Consider the following 19342-nt stretch of genomic DNA (forward strand, 5'->3'; position numbering starts at 1 on the left):
AAGATTTTTCAGGCAGTGTTCTCCATATATAAACTACTGACATGAACTCTTAATCTTAAGTCTTTCTTTTGAGACTTAGCATGGTTATAAAATACTCAGTAAAATTATTGATTGTTGATATGCAAACTGCTTTTCACATTTCCTTTGGGCTGATTCTGTAGACACATACAGACAGAAATAGTTCAACAGATTTTTTTTTTTTACTAGAGTAAAAAAGCTAATTGTGTTTGGAGGAATGAGACTATGAACTGTGAGTTGCGACATCTGCACAGGGGAGGGGAGAAGACAGACATATTGTACCCTTTTATATATCAGCAAAAGCAGAAAAGCAGGAAGGAAACTTCATCCAGGGCAGAGTCAGGACAAGTCACATCACTAGACTTCACACATCACTCCAAAGGCATAGATAAAAGGTTATGTGCATATATGGAATGGGGGGGTGAGGGGGAAGCTACACTTTATGTTTGTTGATTTACTTGTTTGTGGGCTAAATGACTGAGCAGTTGGCTCATGCTAACAATATTTTCAAACAAACAAAAAAATACTTTTTAAAAAACTGGGATTTAAAGAGAGTTACAAGGATAAAGCAAGACCTGGAAAATAAGAGTTAAAAATTCTGATACACTGTCCTTAAACCCACTAGCTAAAACTAATGATTAGAAGCTCAGGCTAGATTAATATAGACAAATATGAAAGCATAACTTTAAGAGTTAGGCTAAGTGGCCATCTTGAAAACCGACCTAACCGGTGGATTTCTCTCAAATTCCCAGACTGGATCTTTCCAGATCAGCTGCTGCTTCACTAGAGGTTACTGGCTTGATGCACAAACTTCTGAATGAAATCCTTCAGTGTGTCATGCAGGAGGTCAAATGAGACAGTTCTGCTTGTTCTACACAGTTACCTCTGAAGCCACTTCCTGTTTAAGACCTTTTCAAAACACACATATGTTCTCCAACAATTCCCCCAAACCACTCGTTTTAATATATAGCCTATGTGTGCTTCCTATTTTTGTTTCTAGATTTATAAAGGGAAGAAAAAAAAAAAAAAAAAGTGGAAAAAAGTGCCTTTTACTTTTCACTATTTACACCTCCTAAAGAAAGGAAACTGAAACATACTGTGTTCCAAGCTGCACACGCATTGCCTTCTAGAGGGTTTCTCATGGGTGGGCAACTTCTGGAATTTAGGAGGGAGAGGGAAGGCTATATTAAAGATTGTTAAATATTTCCCTAGGGAAAAGCAGAGTTTCTCTGCTATTTACACAGCAGGATAAGAAAAAAAAAAATAGGTCAAAATGCAAGCGCTCCTTTAAACTCCTCAAGCTACTGACTTTATATATTCCTTTTCTATTTAGTTATGTCAAAACACTAATATTAATAAATAAACACTACAGTATTAAATGTGTCAGAACACTAATACAAACGTCACCGCCATAGCTGTGTGACTTGGTGAGAAACTACCATAATTTGAAAATACAGGTAGCAAAGAGGAGAATGTCCAAGGTAGCCATGCGTCTCTTGGCTACCCCTGCTTCGGTGGGGGCTGCTTCCAGATGAACAAAGCACTGTAAGATTCTCACTGAATTTGACAATTTGTAGGTGCTCAGTTCCTCTTAAAAAACAAAAAAACCCACTCTAACCCAAACTGACATTTGAAAATTGGAGCATGTCTTCATTAAGGTTATAGAAGAATGGTAGGAGAGTAAGGAACAGAACCCAAATATGCTGAGTCTTACTTCTTTGCACTAAACACAAGACAGTCTTTCTTCTTCATATTACCCTGTTAATTGCCAAACAAAATTTTTTGAAAAGCAGGTTCCAATTGATGTGTCCTTGGAGAAAGACTTGTGCTCACCCTGCAGAAAGCTTTAATTCCTCAGTGTATTTTAAAATAAGGTTTTAGTGCTGAGCTTCCTGACTCAGATTTAATGAAATTCAAAAGATTTTTTGACAGGTAAAAATGAATAGTCACCAAATTAATTGTCTTTGAAGGAAAAAAAAAAAAATCAAAGCTGCATAAATGTGCATCTTCCCTCAGTTTCTAAAACTCTATTTTCAGAAACTGAAAAGTTTCCCATTTCATTCAGCAGGCAGGTTAATGACACTTCTTGTATTTATGTAAAATTGTGCATGAAATGTAGCCACATTTTATTAACTCCTTCCTCTGTTCATACAGTTTGAGTACTCAACGCAATTATTTTGAAATATACGTATTGCATTAAGCCAGGGTAGACCTTCAAACTGGGTCCTAATGTCATTAATATTTTCTTCTTAATGTAATTTATTACTGTAACTGGATGGCACAATCTATGACCTGTGTAAGGATGCACCTTATTAATGCATCTTGTTAAAGGAACTAGAAACCCTACATAAAGCTGACTCACCAGGCAGATGCATCTTACTTCTAACAGGACCTGAACGAAGGGCATAAGCCTCGTCGCAGAGACAGGGTGATCCTGTAGGACAACCTGGGAATAACTAAGCTTGTAGCAAAACGCTTTGGGCTGCTGCTGATTGAATGACTCACAAAGCTAAACCCGATGAAGCTGGTGAATTTTACCCAGTAGAGCTGATGCAGATTTTGGCTTCAATCCAGCAGAGCACTTAAGCACATGCTTAATTATAAGCAAGTGACATAAAGCAATTTAGTTAAACACGTGTTTAAGTGCGTTGCTGGACTTTATTTAGAGAAACGTGGAAAAGTTGGTAACCCCTACAAGAGATGAAGTTGAGAAATGCACGAGAAGCTGAGACACAGTCAAAGTTGTGAAGGCGCAGACAGTTTGGGCGGAGAGCTACTCCAAGGAAGGCGCGGGCTTGAAGAAGCTTTGGCCTCTAGCGATTCTCCAAATTGTTTACTGCGTGGGGTCACGGAGGACACCACGATCGCCGAGGTTACAGCACTGAAAACCCATCCTCGGGCCTTCTCGAGGGGTTGGGAGGCCCCGGTAGTTGCACGGCCACTACCTCCGTGAGCGCACCGGGTGCCGCGGGGCCTCCCGCCCCGGCCCACCCCACACGCTGCCTCAGAAGGGCCCGGCCCCACCCGCGAGCGAGGCGGGGGGCTCGGGGCTCACTTCAGCCCCCTCCTCCCCAGCAACCACCGTGGCCGCGCCTCCCCTCAAGGAACCCCCCCTTCTCCCCCCGGAGATGAAGCCGCTGGAACAACCCCGGAGGGGTGGAGGGAGCACCCCCATCCCCTCACCCGAGGCCCAAAGGGCCTTTCCCGTCCCCTCCGGGGCTTCCCACGGCCGCGCCAGCCTCCTGACCCGCGCATAACCCTGCCCGCCGGCACCGCCCGCCCCGGCCCCAGCGGGAGGGCCCGGCCCGGCCTGGCGCGGCGCTGCCCGGCTCCGCTCCGCTCCCCTCTCCTCTCTTCTCTTCTTCTTCTTCTTCCTCCTCTTCCTCCTCCTCCTCGCTCCGCTGCTCCGCCGCGCCCGGGCGCCCGCCGGTCCTCCGAGCGCGCTTCCCATGCTGCACCGCGGCGCGGCGGCGCTCTGGCCGGGCTGTCGCTGTCACCGCCAGGAGGAGGCTGAGGGAAGGCGCCGCTCGCCCCGCCGGAGCAGGAAGGAGCCGCCGCCGCCGCCAACTTCCCCCCGGCCTCGGCCTCCCCTCCCCCGCCGCCGCCGCTGCCTCCCCTCCCCCGCGCCCCGCCATGCCCGGGGCCGCGGCACGGGCACTCTGAGCCGCCGCCGCCGCGCCCCGGCACGGCCCGCCTTCTCTTCGCAGCTCTGCGGCCGGTAAGTACCGGCGGGCGGGAGCGGGAGGTGGCCGGGTCCGGCCGGGCCCGCCCGCCCGCCCGCCGCGGCGGGAGGTGCGCGGAGGGAGGGAGGAAGGGAGAGAGGGAGGGAGGGAGGGAGGGAGGGAAGGAAGGAGGAGGAGGAGGAGAGGGAAGGGAAGAAGGAAGGGGGGGGCCGCGGCTCGGCTCGGTGCGGCCCGGCCCGGCGCGTCCCGCCCGCATGGGCCGCGCTTGGCCCCGCCGCCGGAGAGGCCGGCGAGCGGGGGATGAGGAGAAAAGCGGCGGGCGGCCTCCTTCGCCCCCCGCAGCGCGGGGCGGGGGGGGCGCCGGGAGCTGTCTTCCGCCCCCCACCCCCCCTCCCGGCCCGTGGCGGGGCTTCCCCAGCGGAGCCGGCCCCCGGCGCGGCGGGCCGGGAGCCGCGGGGCCAAGCAGGCCTCGGCGGGGAAGCGGAGATGGGGCCGGCGCTGCCAGCGGGGCCGTCTGACAGACGGACAGACAAAGAGTCGGGAGAGCTGCGGACGGACGGACGGACAGGCGGGCAGGCAGCACGTCCCCCCGGCCCCCGTCCTCCCGGGCGGCCGTATCCTCCCGCTGCCCGCGTCTCCATTGTTCCTGGTGTAAGATAGATGAAGTGTGCCGACTTGGGAAAATTTATGTCATTTAATTTTATTTTTTTTTTGAATAACCTTCCCCAAGTCTCCTCTCAGCTGCTCAGAGAAAGCTTTTGCAAGGGACCTCTCTCCAGCATCAGGAGCTGCTAACAAGTGCTAGGCTGGAAGTGGTCCGGAGGACAGGGGAGACCGGTAGGAGTTGAGAAGTTAGTTGAGCTTTAAACACTTCTGCTCTTCATCGTCTTTCCTCCTCCAATTCCTGCCAAACCTCAGCTGGGATGAGTGCAGCAATGTCTGTATTAAGCTGGCTCATGAAAAGGGAAGACGTTTATGTTGCAAATGTAAATCGTCTCTCTGATCACTTTGTTTTCATAAACTGTTCAGAGCAACTGTGAGGGCTTTTGCAGAATGAGGAAAAAAAAAAAGTAGATATGTGGAATCCAGTGATCACAGCTTTAGTCTTGCTTTGAAAGTCTACCTGGAGCATGACCTGTCTCTTCTTATACATGTGACGTTCTGGTCCAGGAAGTTTCAGGTGGGAGAGATGTCTTATTTCTGATGAGCAGTGTCTTTGCCATTGGTACAAGATAAATGGCAGAGGACTATGGGTTTTCTCTTGAATAGGATCGCAGTTGCTTTGTTTCTTTGCCATACTTATTCACAGATTTCAGTAATACTTTATAAGCTTGCTAGGAATATATACCTGGGCCTGTCATGCTTAAACATTTTGGAGCACCCATATCAGATTTCATCCTTATAAGTGGTACAAATTTTGCAGTTGTTTTCCATGAGTTTGGTGAAGTGTGCCTTGTGAAGGAAAGAAGTGGAAAAGTAGTGCTAATCTGTATCAATTTTTGCAGGTGTTTTTATACTGTACTCAGAATCAGACTAGATAAACCAATGGCCCGATCTAGACTTAAAATCTCTCCTGCTGTGTAAAGAGTTTGCATACCTGCAGGCAGTGCTAGTTTTTGTGTCTGGCTTCCAGTGTTTGGGATTTGTGCATGTGTCCGATGACAGCTGTCAACTGCAGAAGTTTTCGCTGTGCTGGGAAGCATTAGAGCACGTGAGGCCTGCTTTCCTGTGGATCTCATGGGATCTGCAGACCCCTGATGCAGGATACAGACAGATTTGTAGGAGAGGCAAGCAAACCCTGCTCTTGTTGCAGTAATTAAGGAAAACTCTACAAAATTAATTTTTCAGTTGCACAATTTCCTGAAAACTGTTGTCATGGCCTTTCTTGATGAATACTCAGCTGAATGTACATGTGTATTCAGCTTCCAAAAGTATTTTCTTTGTAGTTGTTCCTGGATGTCTGCATGCCCCTCTGCCCCTCTTCCCTAAATATACATCTAGTTAGTCAGTGAGCTCATATAACTGAATAAAGCTAAAAAAGACGAGGCTGACCTCTTGCATTTAGGCTGTCATGTGCACATGTACTTTTTCTGTCTTCAGTCCTCAGGCTAAGGCCTGAGAGAACAGATGTATATGTAATCTATGTTTCTGTTATTGTCCTTCTTGTCCATATGTGTTTAATTTCTACTGCATTGCAAACATACTCTGCTTATGGAAAATCCCTAATATAATAGATTATGAAATCAGATCATAAGTAGGTAAGAGCTACTTGAAGAACCACAACAGTTAAAAAAAATTGGAAGAAAAATTACTCAGAATGTGAAAAGTTATATTGCACGTTATTCACCTGTAGGAACACATACTTCTGTAATATTATTATGTAGTTTCTCAAAAGATGATTTTTCCTCTCAGTTTGGTGTATACAGGTTTATTTGTATGAGAATTTAAAGCTCCGTGGAGGTACTTATATTCTAGAGAGAGTTGGCATTGTAACACCATTGAGGTTGGAAGTTCTTCCAGCTGAGAACTTCTGCATACCAGTAATGTTAGAGCTGAGCTATGAGAATACTAAGAAGTTATTACTGTAGTGAAGTATGGTGACAGTACCTCTAAAAGAGTTTAGCTCACTTTTAGATGGGTTCTTTGCACCACCGGTCCAATAACGTAAGCTGTCAAATAGTGAAGTTCAGTGTATCAGTTGTTAGTGTATGGATTTAGGTAAAACATTTTAAAATTTACTAATGGGGAGGAAGGATTTGTTGTATTCTAGCTTTTTGGGGAAAAGCAGAGTGAGATTATCTTCTGTATCTGCTGCTAGAGATTTGTGATGTTTTTTGTGACTGGAATCTTTGTAGAGTCTTCCTCTGGTGAAGGCTGCTATGTGGGCTATTGTCCCATTGTGAATATTACAAATGGAGACCTGTCTGTGTGGAGCACCTTGATGGAGTTGGCCTTAATCTATCAAAACCACTTTAAGTGTTTAGCATAATTTGGGATTAAGTGTGATTTAATTTTGGCTCTAATATATATTTTTTCTGTGTGAAGTAACAAAAGTTAAGAAATAGTAATGTTGGTATAACGTCTTTGATAAATAAACATACAGGTGTTACCTTAAACAGGAAACCGAAGCGTTCAACTTTCTTGTCCAAATTTAACAATGTCATGTATATTAAATGAATGGGGCAAGGAATGAAAGTAAATGCCATTGGAAATATTTTTTACTTTGAAGACTCTTAAGTGTATCTAACAGAGAAATAGGTATGTTTTATTTAAGATAAGTACTTTCTGTGCCTTTGCCTGGCATTTTAATGATAGCTGCCTTTCAAACCAGCATCATTTATGATGAAATAGATTCAGGCCTTCAGCCTGCAGTCTGATCTGCATAACTGAGTGTTTAAAGACAAATGAAGTCCTGCAAAGTCTTCACGGATGTAAGCAGACATGGGTGTCTGCTTCTATCAGGTTGCAGGGCTATGTGAAGAATCAGCACTGTGATTAACTTGCACTTTAATTTGTTTGGATTTTTGACAGAAATACTTTTGGGAAAATAGTATTTCTTGGAGTACTGAGATTCATCAAATATTTTCTTTTCTTTTTTCACTTCTGTGTATTGGAATCTATGCAGAAACTCTTGAACTAATACTGAGTTTAAACATTTAACTTACTGCTTTTTAACAGCTGAGACATAGCTATTGACAGACCATGTCAGCAAAACACAGCCACGGGCTATAATATATAGCTATATGCCAAGCACACATTTCTGTCTAACAAAAGAAAATCCATTCAGGTTTTCATGAGATTTATTTTCATTTACACAAATGCTGTTAGTTACTTTATTCCAGTACTTTCCAGTGAAGTTAAAAACACAATTCCATCTGTTTAGCTCATTAGTACTCTATATACATTTTAAATATACATTTTTTCATCTTCTACATAGAACAGAGTATTTTATACATCAGCAATAATGCCATAAACTACTAGTGACATGAGTTTAACCTATTTAACTTACAAATTATCATACAAATTAAAATACAATAACATATGTCAGTATTCCAATACTGTATGTGATTAAATTGTCTTCCCCTGACTCCATATAGGGATATTTTTCATATATAATTCAGCATGCTGGATAAAATATCTGGAAAAATCCGTGATATATTCTCACAGAACTTGATTATAAGTGTGTCCTAAGGGGAAATTCGGTGTCTTTTAGAAAGACTGTGGAAAGCTCAACATGCAGAAGGGTTAGAATCTCCTGATAACTTCCATACTGTCAGAATTTTATTTTGGGAGATAATATAGAGAGTGATACTGCTTTTGCTCAGAAATAATTTTTAGTGTACTCTTGTGATATTATCAGTGTGTTAATATATTCAGGGCTATGATATCAAGAGGTAGCAGTGCGAATACTGTAATACAGTTAATATATTACTAATTTATATTACTTCATTATTTCATTGCACTTTGAAAAACAGCAAGACATAGCTTTAATGGGGTATGTATTTTGGCCTGATCCTGCAATTTATACGCTCTTCTGGCATATTAATATTACAGTATCTGCATCTTGTCACAGTTTGTGCAGAAAACTTTAAGACAGTGCTGTCTAATTCTTTCCTTATGACTAGGATGACATTTTTATAAGTGCAGAATTAAACAGTCTGATGATAAAATGAAATCTGTGTGGGAAGAAGTTCCAACCTGCAAACAGCAGTAGGGTATAATTTATGAACAGCCTATCAAATATAAACTGTCTAGATCTCTTGCACTGGAAAAAGAAACCAAACCAAAAATCAAGGTGCCTGTAAAATGCCTGTAAAACAAAACCATTTCTTGATATAACACATGATATTACTAATGCGTAAAGCTGTTGTGGTATCTGTGTAAGTGAGCTCAGATAGGAGGCTGATAAGTCTTCTGCTCTAAAGCTGTTTCAAATGGCAGCTACATCCATAAGGTAGAAAGATGCCCATTCATAAAAATTTTGACAAGTATCTTAAATGTTTTTGCAATAATTTCCCATAAAGGGTGTATTAAATTTTACTACTTGTGTACCCCAAAATGGATATAAAAAACTTAATTAGAAATGTTTACAATGACAGTAACATCCTGATGAAGTCATGTTACCTTAGTGCAAGAGGTGAAGTGAGAAATATTGATGCTGGGCAGATTTGACACAGTCATATGTTCACTAGCAGTGTTTAAGAAAGGGGAAACAAACGTCTTTTTACACTCTGAATTTTAGCTGCTATGTGATTGCCCAGAAAATTTGTCACATTTCTTTTTTTCTGTTGTTGGGATTAGATTTGAAACAAGAACATGGTGATAAGCTCCTAAAAAGTACGTGTGCATATGTATATATGTATATGTAAAAACACTTCTAGCATGTATTTATGATGATGTCTGGCCTAAAGCTCTAGTCATTGAGTATGAGAAATGTTCAGCATAAAGTGAAGTTTATTTTGCCAAACAATAAGCAGCATATTATGCAGGTTAGCTGCCTGGGATGTAGATGTGATCTGTAGTTTACTGGGAAGGGGCAAAGCAAGTAAGCAACTTCAGAATTTGCTGGCTTTCTGCAGGCTTCCTTTGGTAGTGAAAGCTATTTAGTCTTGCTTTCAACAAGTGAATCTGTAGTATTGCACTGCAAACATTCTTCAGTTTTGTAAAGGGAGGGTAGAGAGAGCAAAATGAATATTAAAGCCAAGAAATGAGTACATTTCATGGGATCCATTTTTTAGTCTGGAAGCATTGTAATAGTATTTACAGATGCAGTGAATGACTTCAGAGTTTCTCAGAGTACTTTGAAGCAAATTGTCATCTCTGTTGTTGACCTCCTGAAGTATGATTCTCCTCTGGTTTTGACCACATGCACAGTGGTTCCTAACATAGGTCACTGTTATACGTGAGTCTCTGTCAGAGGAAATATAAGTGAGATGGATGACAATTGTCAGGCTTATAAGTTGGGTCATTTGTAGCACTGAGCATTTCTAGATATGATAGTAACTATATAAATAAATTTAAGAAATCTTCTCATTTTGTGTCCTTAAAGTTTATTTTAACAAAGAAGTTCTCCGTGAAAGATCGGTAAACTCAGTTGACTCCCTTTTTGTCAGAGTAATCTTACATTTCTTACCTTGAAGGAAATTTTTGCAATGACCATGGTAGATCAACTGCAGAGGGCGGTGGTCAATCCGCAGGGTACCAAGATGTGATGCAATTATTTTAGACCACAATCCCTTGCAAATTTTCTAGATGTGTCTGTGTAATATTGGTTTTCAGCTTACGTTTTGACCTTATAACCCTTTTTTTTTGGGGGGTAAAACCTAGTGTGAAGGTGCCCTGTGTGAATATTGCTTTAACAATATCAAACAAAAATGAAACGTTCATATGGGAGAAAGACTGCTGTCATCCCTCAAGGAGAAAAGCTTTATTAGGCTGCTGTTCTCAGGAGCTTCCTCTGTCAGTGGTGAACCTGGCAGTTATACTCAGTGATGAATTTTCATCTGAGTCAGCAAAAAGATGTGAAAGTTATGTGATTGTCTTCCAGGGATCAGGAAAGCTTGTATTGTTAGGGGGCATAAGTAAGTAAGGGAAAGCTACCTGGCTTTAATGTTGCTTTTTCCTGGTAGAGATTGTGAAGTTTTCTTTTTAAATGATCTGCAGCAAAGAATTTTTATGTATTTAGAATGCATTTTTTATGATCACCCATTATTTATACCTGACATGAAATTACAGGATTGGGAGGGGGAATAAAATAGAATTTATTGAGAAGGAGCATGCAGAAGATGATCATCCAGTTGTCACAGTATATTGCTTGAATAAGTAGAATAGGTGGCAGTTTGTAGACAAAACTAGGGGGCTTGTTGTCTTATTTTGACACTTAAAAGTAGACCATGCAAACCAGTCGTGTTCAGGCTTTTCTGGTGCCTGTTAGGAACCTATACACAGTGCTATATTCACTGTATTGGATTAAATACAAGGAAGCTTTAAGTGTGTTTGCTGTTCCTTGAAAAGTGACAGTAATGTAGGAGGACAAACTGACAGAAAACCTAACCTCTCAATTCTTTGTATGACCTTGCAGTTTACTGTGTAGTGAGTCTTTGTGTCGTCCCTGGCTTATATTCTTTATATGTCACAGGACAGGTGTAGGGCTTTCCACAGTTGTGGTGGCGATGAGTGTATGGCTGCATATCCAGAAAGCATGAGATCTGTTGTAGTTACATGATATGTGCCTAAAATTTGCTGTAACGTTGGGCAACACTTCCCGTCTTTGGTTGGACACAAGTTCAGCAAAGTGATCTCTGCTCTAGCGCTTGCATCTTGGGCGCCTGAAATAGTTGCCCTGTTACCTACCGATGGGACACATCTCTGCTTTGAGGGAACCTGGGTGAGTGCAGCTTCATCTGTGGGTTGAGGCTTGTGGTTGGATGGGGAAATAGTATCTGGAAAACAGTCCATAAACACAGGACATGCTGGGTTTTTCTTCTACCAGAATCCTGTAAGAATATTTTCTTATTTTACAGGTTGGTTTCCTGCTTGCTTAGTAATACGGGTTGTGCTGAATGTATTTCACTAAGACTGGGCTTCATCATGAAGTTATTTGACTATGGGTTCTCAGAAATTTCAGACCTGTTTGGGATGGTAGCTCTTAATTGTTGGGCTGTGGCTTAATAGCATCAAGAACCTTCAAAATTTTTGTTCCTAATAATTATAGGAGCTATTATAGACACGAATCATATCTTCTGATCAATCTGAATTTCTGTTTTAGTGTATTTTAGCACTTAATTAGCAAGAATTAGCTTCAGGGTACCAAAGTCATTAAGGTAGAATCCAATTTCCACAATCTTTTTACTCAAGAGGGTACAGTCCTGAGAAGTCTGAGTTTTATTTTTTGGATTATTTTCAATGTTAGTTAATGGGCCAAGATATCTATTTTACTACTGCTCTTATAAAATGTCTTATAGGCTTCTCGTGTTTTGGCTTCTCTTGATCTGAAAATGGGCTTAAGTGCTTTAAAATTGTTTGAGAAATGTAAAACTGTAATGAGGCGTAATCACCTTGGGGTATGTGATAGAAGTCAGTGGGATTCCTTGTTCCTACCATTTTTGGAGTATCAGGGTGAAGAGTTATCTGGAAGTTCTTGTTGGGGTTATGGATAATCTTTTGAAGAGGATAGGCTGCAGAAGCACACTAGATTTAGTAGTTACTTGATTTTGCTTTTTTTTTTTTTTTTTTTTCTTTTCCTTTGGAGTGAGGATCAGCCAGATTAAAAGAGGCTGATTTACAATTCTGGAATTTTATGTAAACAGGATAGGAATAGATTTTAGTTGATTTAATCTGACCACAAATGCTGGTTATCAGTAGCGAGGTGGTAGATTTATTGCAACAGTGTGGGAAAAAAAATCCTAACTGTACAAAAGTATACTCTGAAAAACCTTCTTTGTTGTCTTGGCAAATGTACATGGTCTATAAGGTGTTTGTATTCCAAGAGGGGGTTTTGAGAAAGTGACCTAGTTGTTCACTTCCATGAACTTAGAGTTTATTTCTATTCCTTCCCCCTCTGGCTGATTTCATACTGTCTTTAAATACTAACATGTGCCTGTTTATGTGCTGACTCTTCTGCTTATTCTTGATGAAGATGCTTGATTCTGTTCTGGTGCTGTTGTAGCAGAGTGCTGGTTAGGCCACAACAATCCCTGATTGCAGTGATGAAAATTGCTCATTGGTGACCGGTTCATAACTGCTTGAATACTTTGAAGGACAGTGATGGATACCATTTTTTGTTCACTGTTGGTCAGTGGTCTCCCTAATGGAGCATCTCAAGATCAGCTGCTCCTTGTTTTTCATCATGCGCTAAAGGGAGGAAAGGGCTACCACCAGAGCATACTGCCTGAGATGCTGCTTCTAATGACACCTAAATCATGTTTTTATATTCTTATATTGCTGCCATCAATGGAGGGTTCAGACACCCTATGGAAACGTTGTGTGCTTTATGATTAGTAACTGTCACCTGTGATTCTTTTTCTTTCCTCCAGGGACTATTACATGGGCTTATTTTTTCCATTGACTGTTATGTGTGTGTTGCCTTGTGTTTATGTTAGCAAAAGTGAAGTAGATACTCGTGTGCTTGAAATAGTTTATTTTCTATGTTTCATGTTTAGTTTTGTAATTTTTAGTTGCTAGGTGTATTAGCCATGTGGAATAGATCCCTGAAAGGCCTTTATTTTTTTTGTAGGTAGGGTAGACCTATGGTGTTTGTGGAGTGGAGCAGTCAAAAGAGATCTGTGAGCTTTAGGAAGGGCTCTTCCAGATCTTCTGGCCCAGACCACTGGTGGCTCTGAAAAATGGCCACTGAAGGTAACACTATGGTGTTTGAAAAACAATATGGAAAGCACAGGATTTGCTGGGTCTGTCTGCAGTGGATTTGTTACTAAAGGTATTAATTCTATCATGTTTCAGTCTAATTAGATTTTTTGAAGTTACTGTTCCATGTGTAGATGAAGGGTATGTTTGAAATTAAATAAATTAAAGCTGAAATTAAATAAATATCCATTAAAAATGAAGTTACACTGGGGTGTGACTCTGTCTCCTCAGCAGGTTTAAATGAGAAGATGTTCTTTGCCTGTATCACCTTGTGAAAAGCTAGTCTACAGAGAGCCAACAGTATTTTGCAGAATTTGTTACACAGAATGTAATCTTACCCTGAATAAGTTTACCATAATGAAGTTAGGGAAAAAACGTGTACTTAGTGCATGGCGATGTCCTAAAATTGAAAATGCAACTTAGGAGAACGGTTCCTGTATTCTAAAACACTTTGATTGCCCTCACAACCCTAGCGCCCATGTTGAAATAATGCTTTCAAATACTGAAGTAAGATCTAGAAGTAATATCTGTGCTCTGTAAGATCTGTTTTGTACTTTTATTCATGTCCTCACCTATGGTTTAGATTAGTGTTGGTATTTTCCTGAAAGTTTTCCTTATTCTGTCATGTGTGTAAATAAGGGGTGTATTCCAGAATTTCTGAGACCACTTTCGCTGTTAACTTAAAGGGGTTTTGATCAAAACCTTCTTGATTATATTTCTTTAGCTTATTGTCCAATGTTATTTATTCTACATGGATGTACTAAGTAATTGGCTTGGATTTTTCTGTAATTATTATTTTTCTTTAATGTGTGTAGTTGGCTTTTTAGAAAACAGTGAAGCTGAAGTAAAGATATTAGAGGCAAGAAAAGCATGCTTTTAAAGGAACAGTTTTATGTATAAGTCAAGCACACAGACATTAAAATTGCAGCATTGAGCTTTACCTATGCCACCTTAATTTTAGCATCCTCACTATATTACTAATATATTGTACCTTAATATTATATTGTAGTCTTTCGTGATGCATGAACACAGTATTTCCCCCCACAGAAGCCCGTACCTTTTTGAATGTACGGGATACATGCTGCTCATTGAATAAGCAGCTGCTCTGTAATTTGCTTTCTTCTTGTTGCGTAATGTCTGTTCTCTTACTGTGCTCTGCTTAATCCTGCTCTGAAGGCAGAATGAATATATTTCTTTGTGAAATTTCTGTTAACGGTTGTCAGTAGGCTTGTGAGGCCCTCATAGATAGTTCTCACTGCTCTCTTCACACCTAAATCCTAGGTGGGTCATTGCCCCTGTTTTGGAGACAGGGAAGTGGAAATACGGGTCGGGGAATGATTTGCCAAGATAACAGATTTGCCCAACAGCAGTGGCAGAGCTGAGGAAAGAAGCCAAATCTCTTACAGTTCTGTTACAACATCGTGGTGGTAACCAGTGTTTCCTTCTTCAGTGTTACTGTTGTGCTTACCTTTTCTTGATGACAGTCCTACATCTGTGTGCTCCCATTTCCCTAGTGATTATCCACCAGAGTGGCTGCTGTACACTAATTGGAAACCTCCTTGTTGGTTGTGCTTTCTGAGCAGTGATTAGCTGCTAGGAGAGGCCAGATCCCTCTCACCGACCTTCTCACCGCACTTACCTCAGTAACTGGTATGGGCTTACCTTTCCATCTCATGTGTGCCACTTTCTCACCTCAAGAGCTGTGCTGGCTGCAGGAACAAGACCATTATAAACTGATTAGTTCACCTTGTGACCTATATTGAATGTTGCTTATTATTACAAGTATTTCACTATGCCTCAGGGAAAGGAAAGGGATATTTCTTATTTTATGGCTGGAGAATTGATGCCTGGGAGTAAGATAAAAATTTGTGATTGGTGTGGACGTCCACTAAGCTCTTTAAGAGAATTTTTTTTTTTTTTTTTAATACAGCATTGCATTCACCTTTGTATTTTCAAAGTATTGCTGTCAGTGATTTAATTGCAGCTTTGAGTACTCAGCATTTAGGGTAAATCTGTCCCAAATATGTCAGGGTAAGCACTCATAAAATGAGAGAAGTATAATTATTGATCATCTATTTTTAAAAAAAAGTTTGGTAGAAATGGAGACTTACGTAAGAACGCTGGCAAGATCCAAGGATAGGATCCTATGTTGCAAGATAGCATTCAACTGCTTAAATGGTCATGACTTTCTTTTCCTCCTTACTGTGTCTCATTTACACACATTTCAGCCCTTGCAACAAATAAAGCAAGGACAGTATGAACTATCTTACTAGTTTCACCTATTTCTATGGAGCAGTTTCGTCCAGTGTACTGAAGGAAACAACACTTTGTAGAAAAAGATACATGTAGATACACACACACACACACACTCTCACATATATGATCTTTTTATTTAAAAAAAATTAAAACCACAGTGCCAATAGGCTGGGGAGGCAAACTGTGTTGAACCAAGTTACCTTAGTCGTGATCGTCCCTGAAACTTCTGTACATTTGCATGCAACTTCTTGTATTCTCCCAGAAGTTTCAGTGTATAATGTTTTAAGGATTTTTAAAAAGCAACCTGGAAAGAAGCATCAGAAATTTTCCTATACATACATATATACAGACCTTTGCCATTTGGGCCAGTAGGGTAACTGATAGCAACAGCAGGTTGTCATCTTCTGTAAAACGACGCTAGCATAGTGCCAGTTAGTGATGAGAAGAGATGCTTCACAGATACTTGCAGATAGTAGAGGAGGAGTGGTGAGACCCAAGAAATTTAAGGGCTTGTCAAAAAAAAAAAAAAATCACAGTTTTTAAAAAGCAACATATTTTTCTTTTCCATTTATTTTCGAGGTGAAATTATATGAGATGGGCTGAGACAGTTAGGCTGTGAATGCCGAACAGGGAAGGGCCCACTCCTGCACCTTATTTTGAACTGCTTCTGACACACTGTCTTTGTGACTTCCAGTCAGTGAGTTAACCTGGAAGAAAAATTAATAACTGGGGGGCAAAAAAAATTGCCAGGCTGGTGGAGTGTATAAATTGATATGTCTTTATATGAGCATCACAGTAGGCACAAAAGATAGGGTGGACTCTCACAGTTAGGAGGAGGGAGCAGGATTGCCCCTTTCAATGACAGTTAGCTGTTAGATTGACTCAGCTTTTTCATCTTTAACTGCACTGTTACCAAAATCAAATGGAAAAAACATCTGATACTTTATCTGAAATATTTTTATAAAGATTCAGCTTGAGGCATTCATGTGATAGATGAAATTTCACAAAGTTTTAACCAGTTGGACTGAAGTTATAAATTACTAGAGGTCCTTAGAAGATGCTCGGTAGCCTTAGTTATGTGTGGTGCTTTCTTTCCTGCATATAAATTAATTGGAAATCCTTGGAGTGAGCACTTTTGAGTGCCTGAGTTTCATAGTGTAAGGGCAGAAATTCTGTATTGTTCTTTTGAGGTTAACTATACAGTGGTAGAAATTCTCATATAAATTCTCAAAATTAACTATTTTCTACTAGTTTGGTGCCATAAAATCAGTGGCCTTTTTTTTTTCCCAGATAAAACTTAACTTGCTTATGATTTTTGGAATATTTAAAGTATGTTTGCTGCACTGGTGACATCCCTGTGGATTTTTTACATGTAACTATGGCTTTGTTAATGTAGTATTGAAAGCTTTCTGGTATGCTTTGGTTTGATATTAGATTATGGTTATGCTGATGATGATCTAATACTGATTTTAGATTAAGCAAGGTGGCAAAGATTTTCACACATGGATAATTTTATGCATGATAAGTAGATTTTCTGTGAGTAATTCTGTTGATTGTAATAGGACTATTCACAGCTCACTATGGGTTTAAATCTTTGTGGGATCAGGCCCTGTACTGGCATGTGTTCAGCAACATGGAGCATTTAGAAATAACTGTGCAACAAGTCTTAAGAGTGTTTGTATCATATGTTACATTTTAGAATGTGTTAATTTTATGATCTGTGAACCTTTTCACAATGATTTATGTTTGATTACTTTCTTTTTGCAATTCAACACATTTTAATTCATGCTTACAAACACTTGTGTGTTAATTTCAAAACCTTTCTTTTAGCTGTTTTATTTTTCTGAGTAGGGAGAAAAGATAATTTTATTTAATGTTCTTTATTTAGAACCATTAGGTAGGGTATTATTTTTTACTTTCCAGACTTCTGCAGTATGTTAAAAATTGAACTTCTGGTATTGTAAAAGCTAGCTGTGTTTCCTTTTATACTGGACTATACCCATACTTTAATGGTGCAAATAAATATATTTTCTGATGTCAAAATACTTAACATTCTTCATGGTCTGCAAGGGTTTTTCAGTGGACGTTAGGAACCTGTCAAGTTCTAATTTTTTCCTTCCTTTTGAAGAAGATTGTATTCATGGCAGTTTTATTCAGGGTAATGCTTAAACATAAGTAGTTTTAAATGTGTTATTAAGCCATGTTGGTATCTCTTTCTTCATTAGCATTAGGAATTGCAGAATTATTTTGACTGCTATACTTCCTTTTAGGAAGAAAGCATTTGAGAATGCAGATATATGTTTTTCCCCTGATCTAAATTTGGCATAGCTGTTAAGGATGTCTGCGTGGCAGCTGTAACTTGTTCATTTGTGTATGTACACTGCATTTGTGGAGCAGTTTCACAATATGCTTTAATCTAATCTAACCACTGGCCGCCACTGAAAGGAGCAGTCCTTTTCCATCCTCCCTGCTTCTTTACTTGTCCACCTCCTGTACACCCTGCCTGCATGGTCCCACTGCTCCAGAGGAAACCTAATGGCTTTTCTGGTGGGTACGTTTTTGTCCAACTCCCTTCTTCGTTGCACAATGCTGTGCTCAACCCAGTGAAGGCAACCTGGCACTGTTTGGGCAGGTAGCCCATATATCAGATTGTTTTTTGCAGCTGTATCATTGAGAGTTGGATTGACTTTTTTTTCCTAAATCAGAAAACACACCAAATGTCTCACTGGAATGGCCTTTTGGTTGGTTGTTTCCCTATCTGAATTTCATAAAGGATTTATTTTAATCTTCACTTTCTGATAGAAGAACGTGAACCTCTCTTGTCATGATAGGCATCAGTTGTTGATTTTATAGAAGTTTGTCTGCTTAGAAAGGTTTTACTAGTTGTGCCAGTAAAACTGCTCAGATTATATAGTGATTGGCTTTTTTTTTATTTAGACTAAACCTTTCCAAAGTGAATTACACTAAGTAAGGAAGGAAAAAAAAACCTTCACTGCTAGAATAAGAACGTTCACTTAGGGAGTTTTGTAGATTTATATACACTATATTAATTTAAGTTGACTGTTTAGCACAAATCATGGTAGTATGACCTCAGAGATGAGCCCTAAGAAGCAAAATACGCTTAGGGGTTTCCATAGATTGCCTTTTTTTAAAGTTTATTGCATGTGCATTTTGTACTAGTAGCTTTTATACAGTTTGTTGTTTGGGCCCTGAATACACTCTTTTTTCCAAAGGCTGTTGTGGAAGCAAGGCTGTTGGTAGCAATGTGCTCAGGTACATAGTCTGTAGCTTCAGGTATCAGTTCATTATGAAGTTTGCCTTGTCTTACCTTAAATGAAAGCACACTTCCCAAAATGTGGAACTAAAATAATGTAATAGGGCTACTTCCAGTGTAAGATTACCCTGAAACCAATTAATACTTTGAGTTGAGCTCAGTCTCAGCTTTTGTGGGGGGAATCTTGGAGGTAGATATTTTTGTCCGAATGGTATCGAGTTGTGAAAGGCATGTTAGAATTGCTGTTGTGCATCCTGGCTCTTGTGTTTGGATTGCTGAATCTTGGAAAACATGGTTAAAGGAACTTTATTGCTATATATGGAAGTAATATTTCTATCTTAAGTCTTTGTTAGAATCCTTCAGAAGGAGCTAAGATTTAATCCAGAAAAATAATGAAATTTTAACAAACTTTATTTTCTTGTTTCCTTCAACGTTCTTTCATTCCATTTTGCCTTGGAAAAGCAGGGAAAAGTTAATATAGTAAAGTAGTGGAGTGGGATATGGATACAGAAAGTAGCAAATCTTACTTTTTAACACATTAAAAAAAAAAAAGCAGAAGTCTTAAAACAACAAAGACTCTTGCAGGAAGTTGTTTACAAACAGAAAAAGGCCATCTTTAAAAAACAGAGCAAAACCATTAAATTAGTTCTGTTCTACAAGTAGATATTAAAATGCAGATGATTTTCATATTTTGTCTGTTATTAATCCTTAAGAATGTTTTATTTTTTTCACCTCCATAAATAATCTT

At 40.1% G+C, this 19342-nt stretch overlaps 1 protein-coding gene across 5 annotated transcripts in view; it reads left to right on the top strand.

Annotated features, from left to right (window-relative positions):
* The first annotated feature begins 200 nt into the window (after positions 1-200).
* Positions 201-19342, top strand: part of ZNF148 (zinc finger protein 148) — a 44615-nt gene continuing 25473 nt past the window's right edge. For 4 of the 5 annotated variants that reach the window (XM_042784062.1, XM_042784063.1, XM_042784064.1 and 1 more), the window contains exon 1: positions 201-3736. In XM_042784062.1, coding sequence (XP_042639996.1) covers positions 3468-3736 — 269 coding nt within the window. In that variant the 5' untranslated portion in view covers positions 201-3467. Of the gene's footprint in view, positions 3737-13087; positions 13138-19342 lie in introns of those variants that run through there. The other variant, XM_009966272.3, reaches the window with a different exon arrangement.

The sequence above is a fragment of the Tyto alba genome, unplaced genomic scaffold, assembly GCF_018691265.1.
Source record: "Tyto alba isolate M040663 unplaced genomic scaffold, T.alba_DEE_v4.0 Super-Scaffold_7, whole genome shotgun sequence".
Classification (NCBI taxonomy): Eukaryota; Metazoa; Chordata; class Aves; order Strigiformes; family Tytonidae; genus Tyto; species Tyto alba.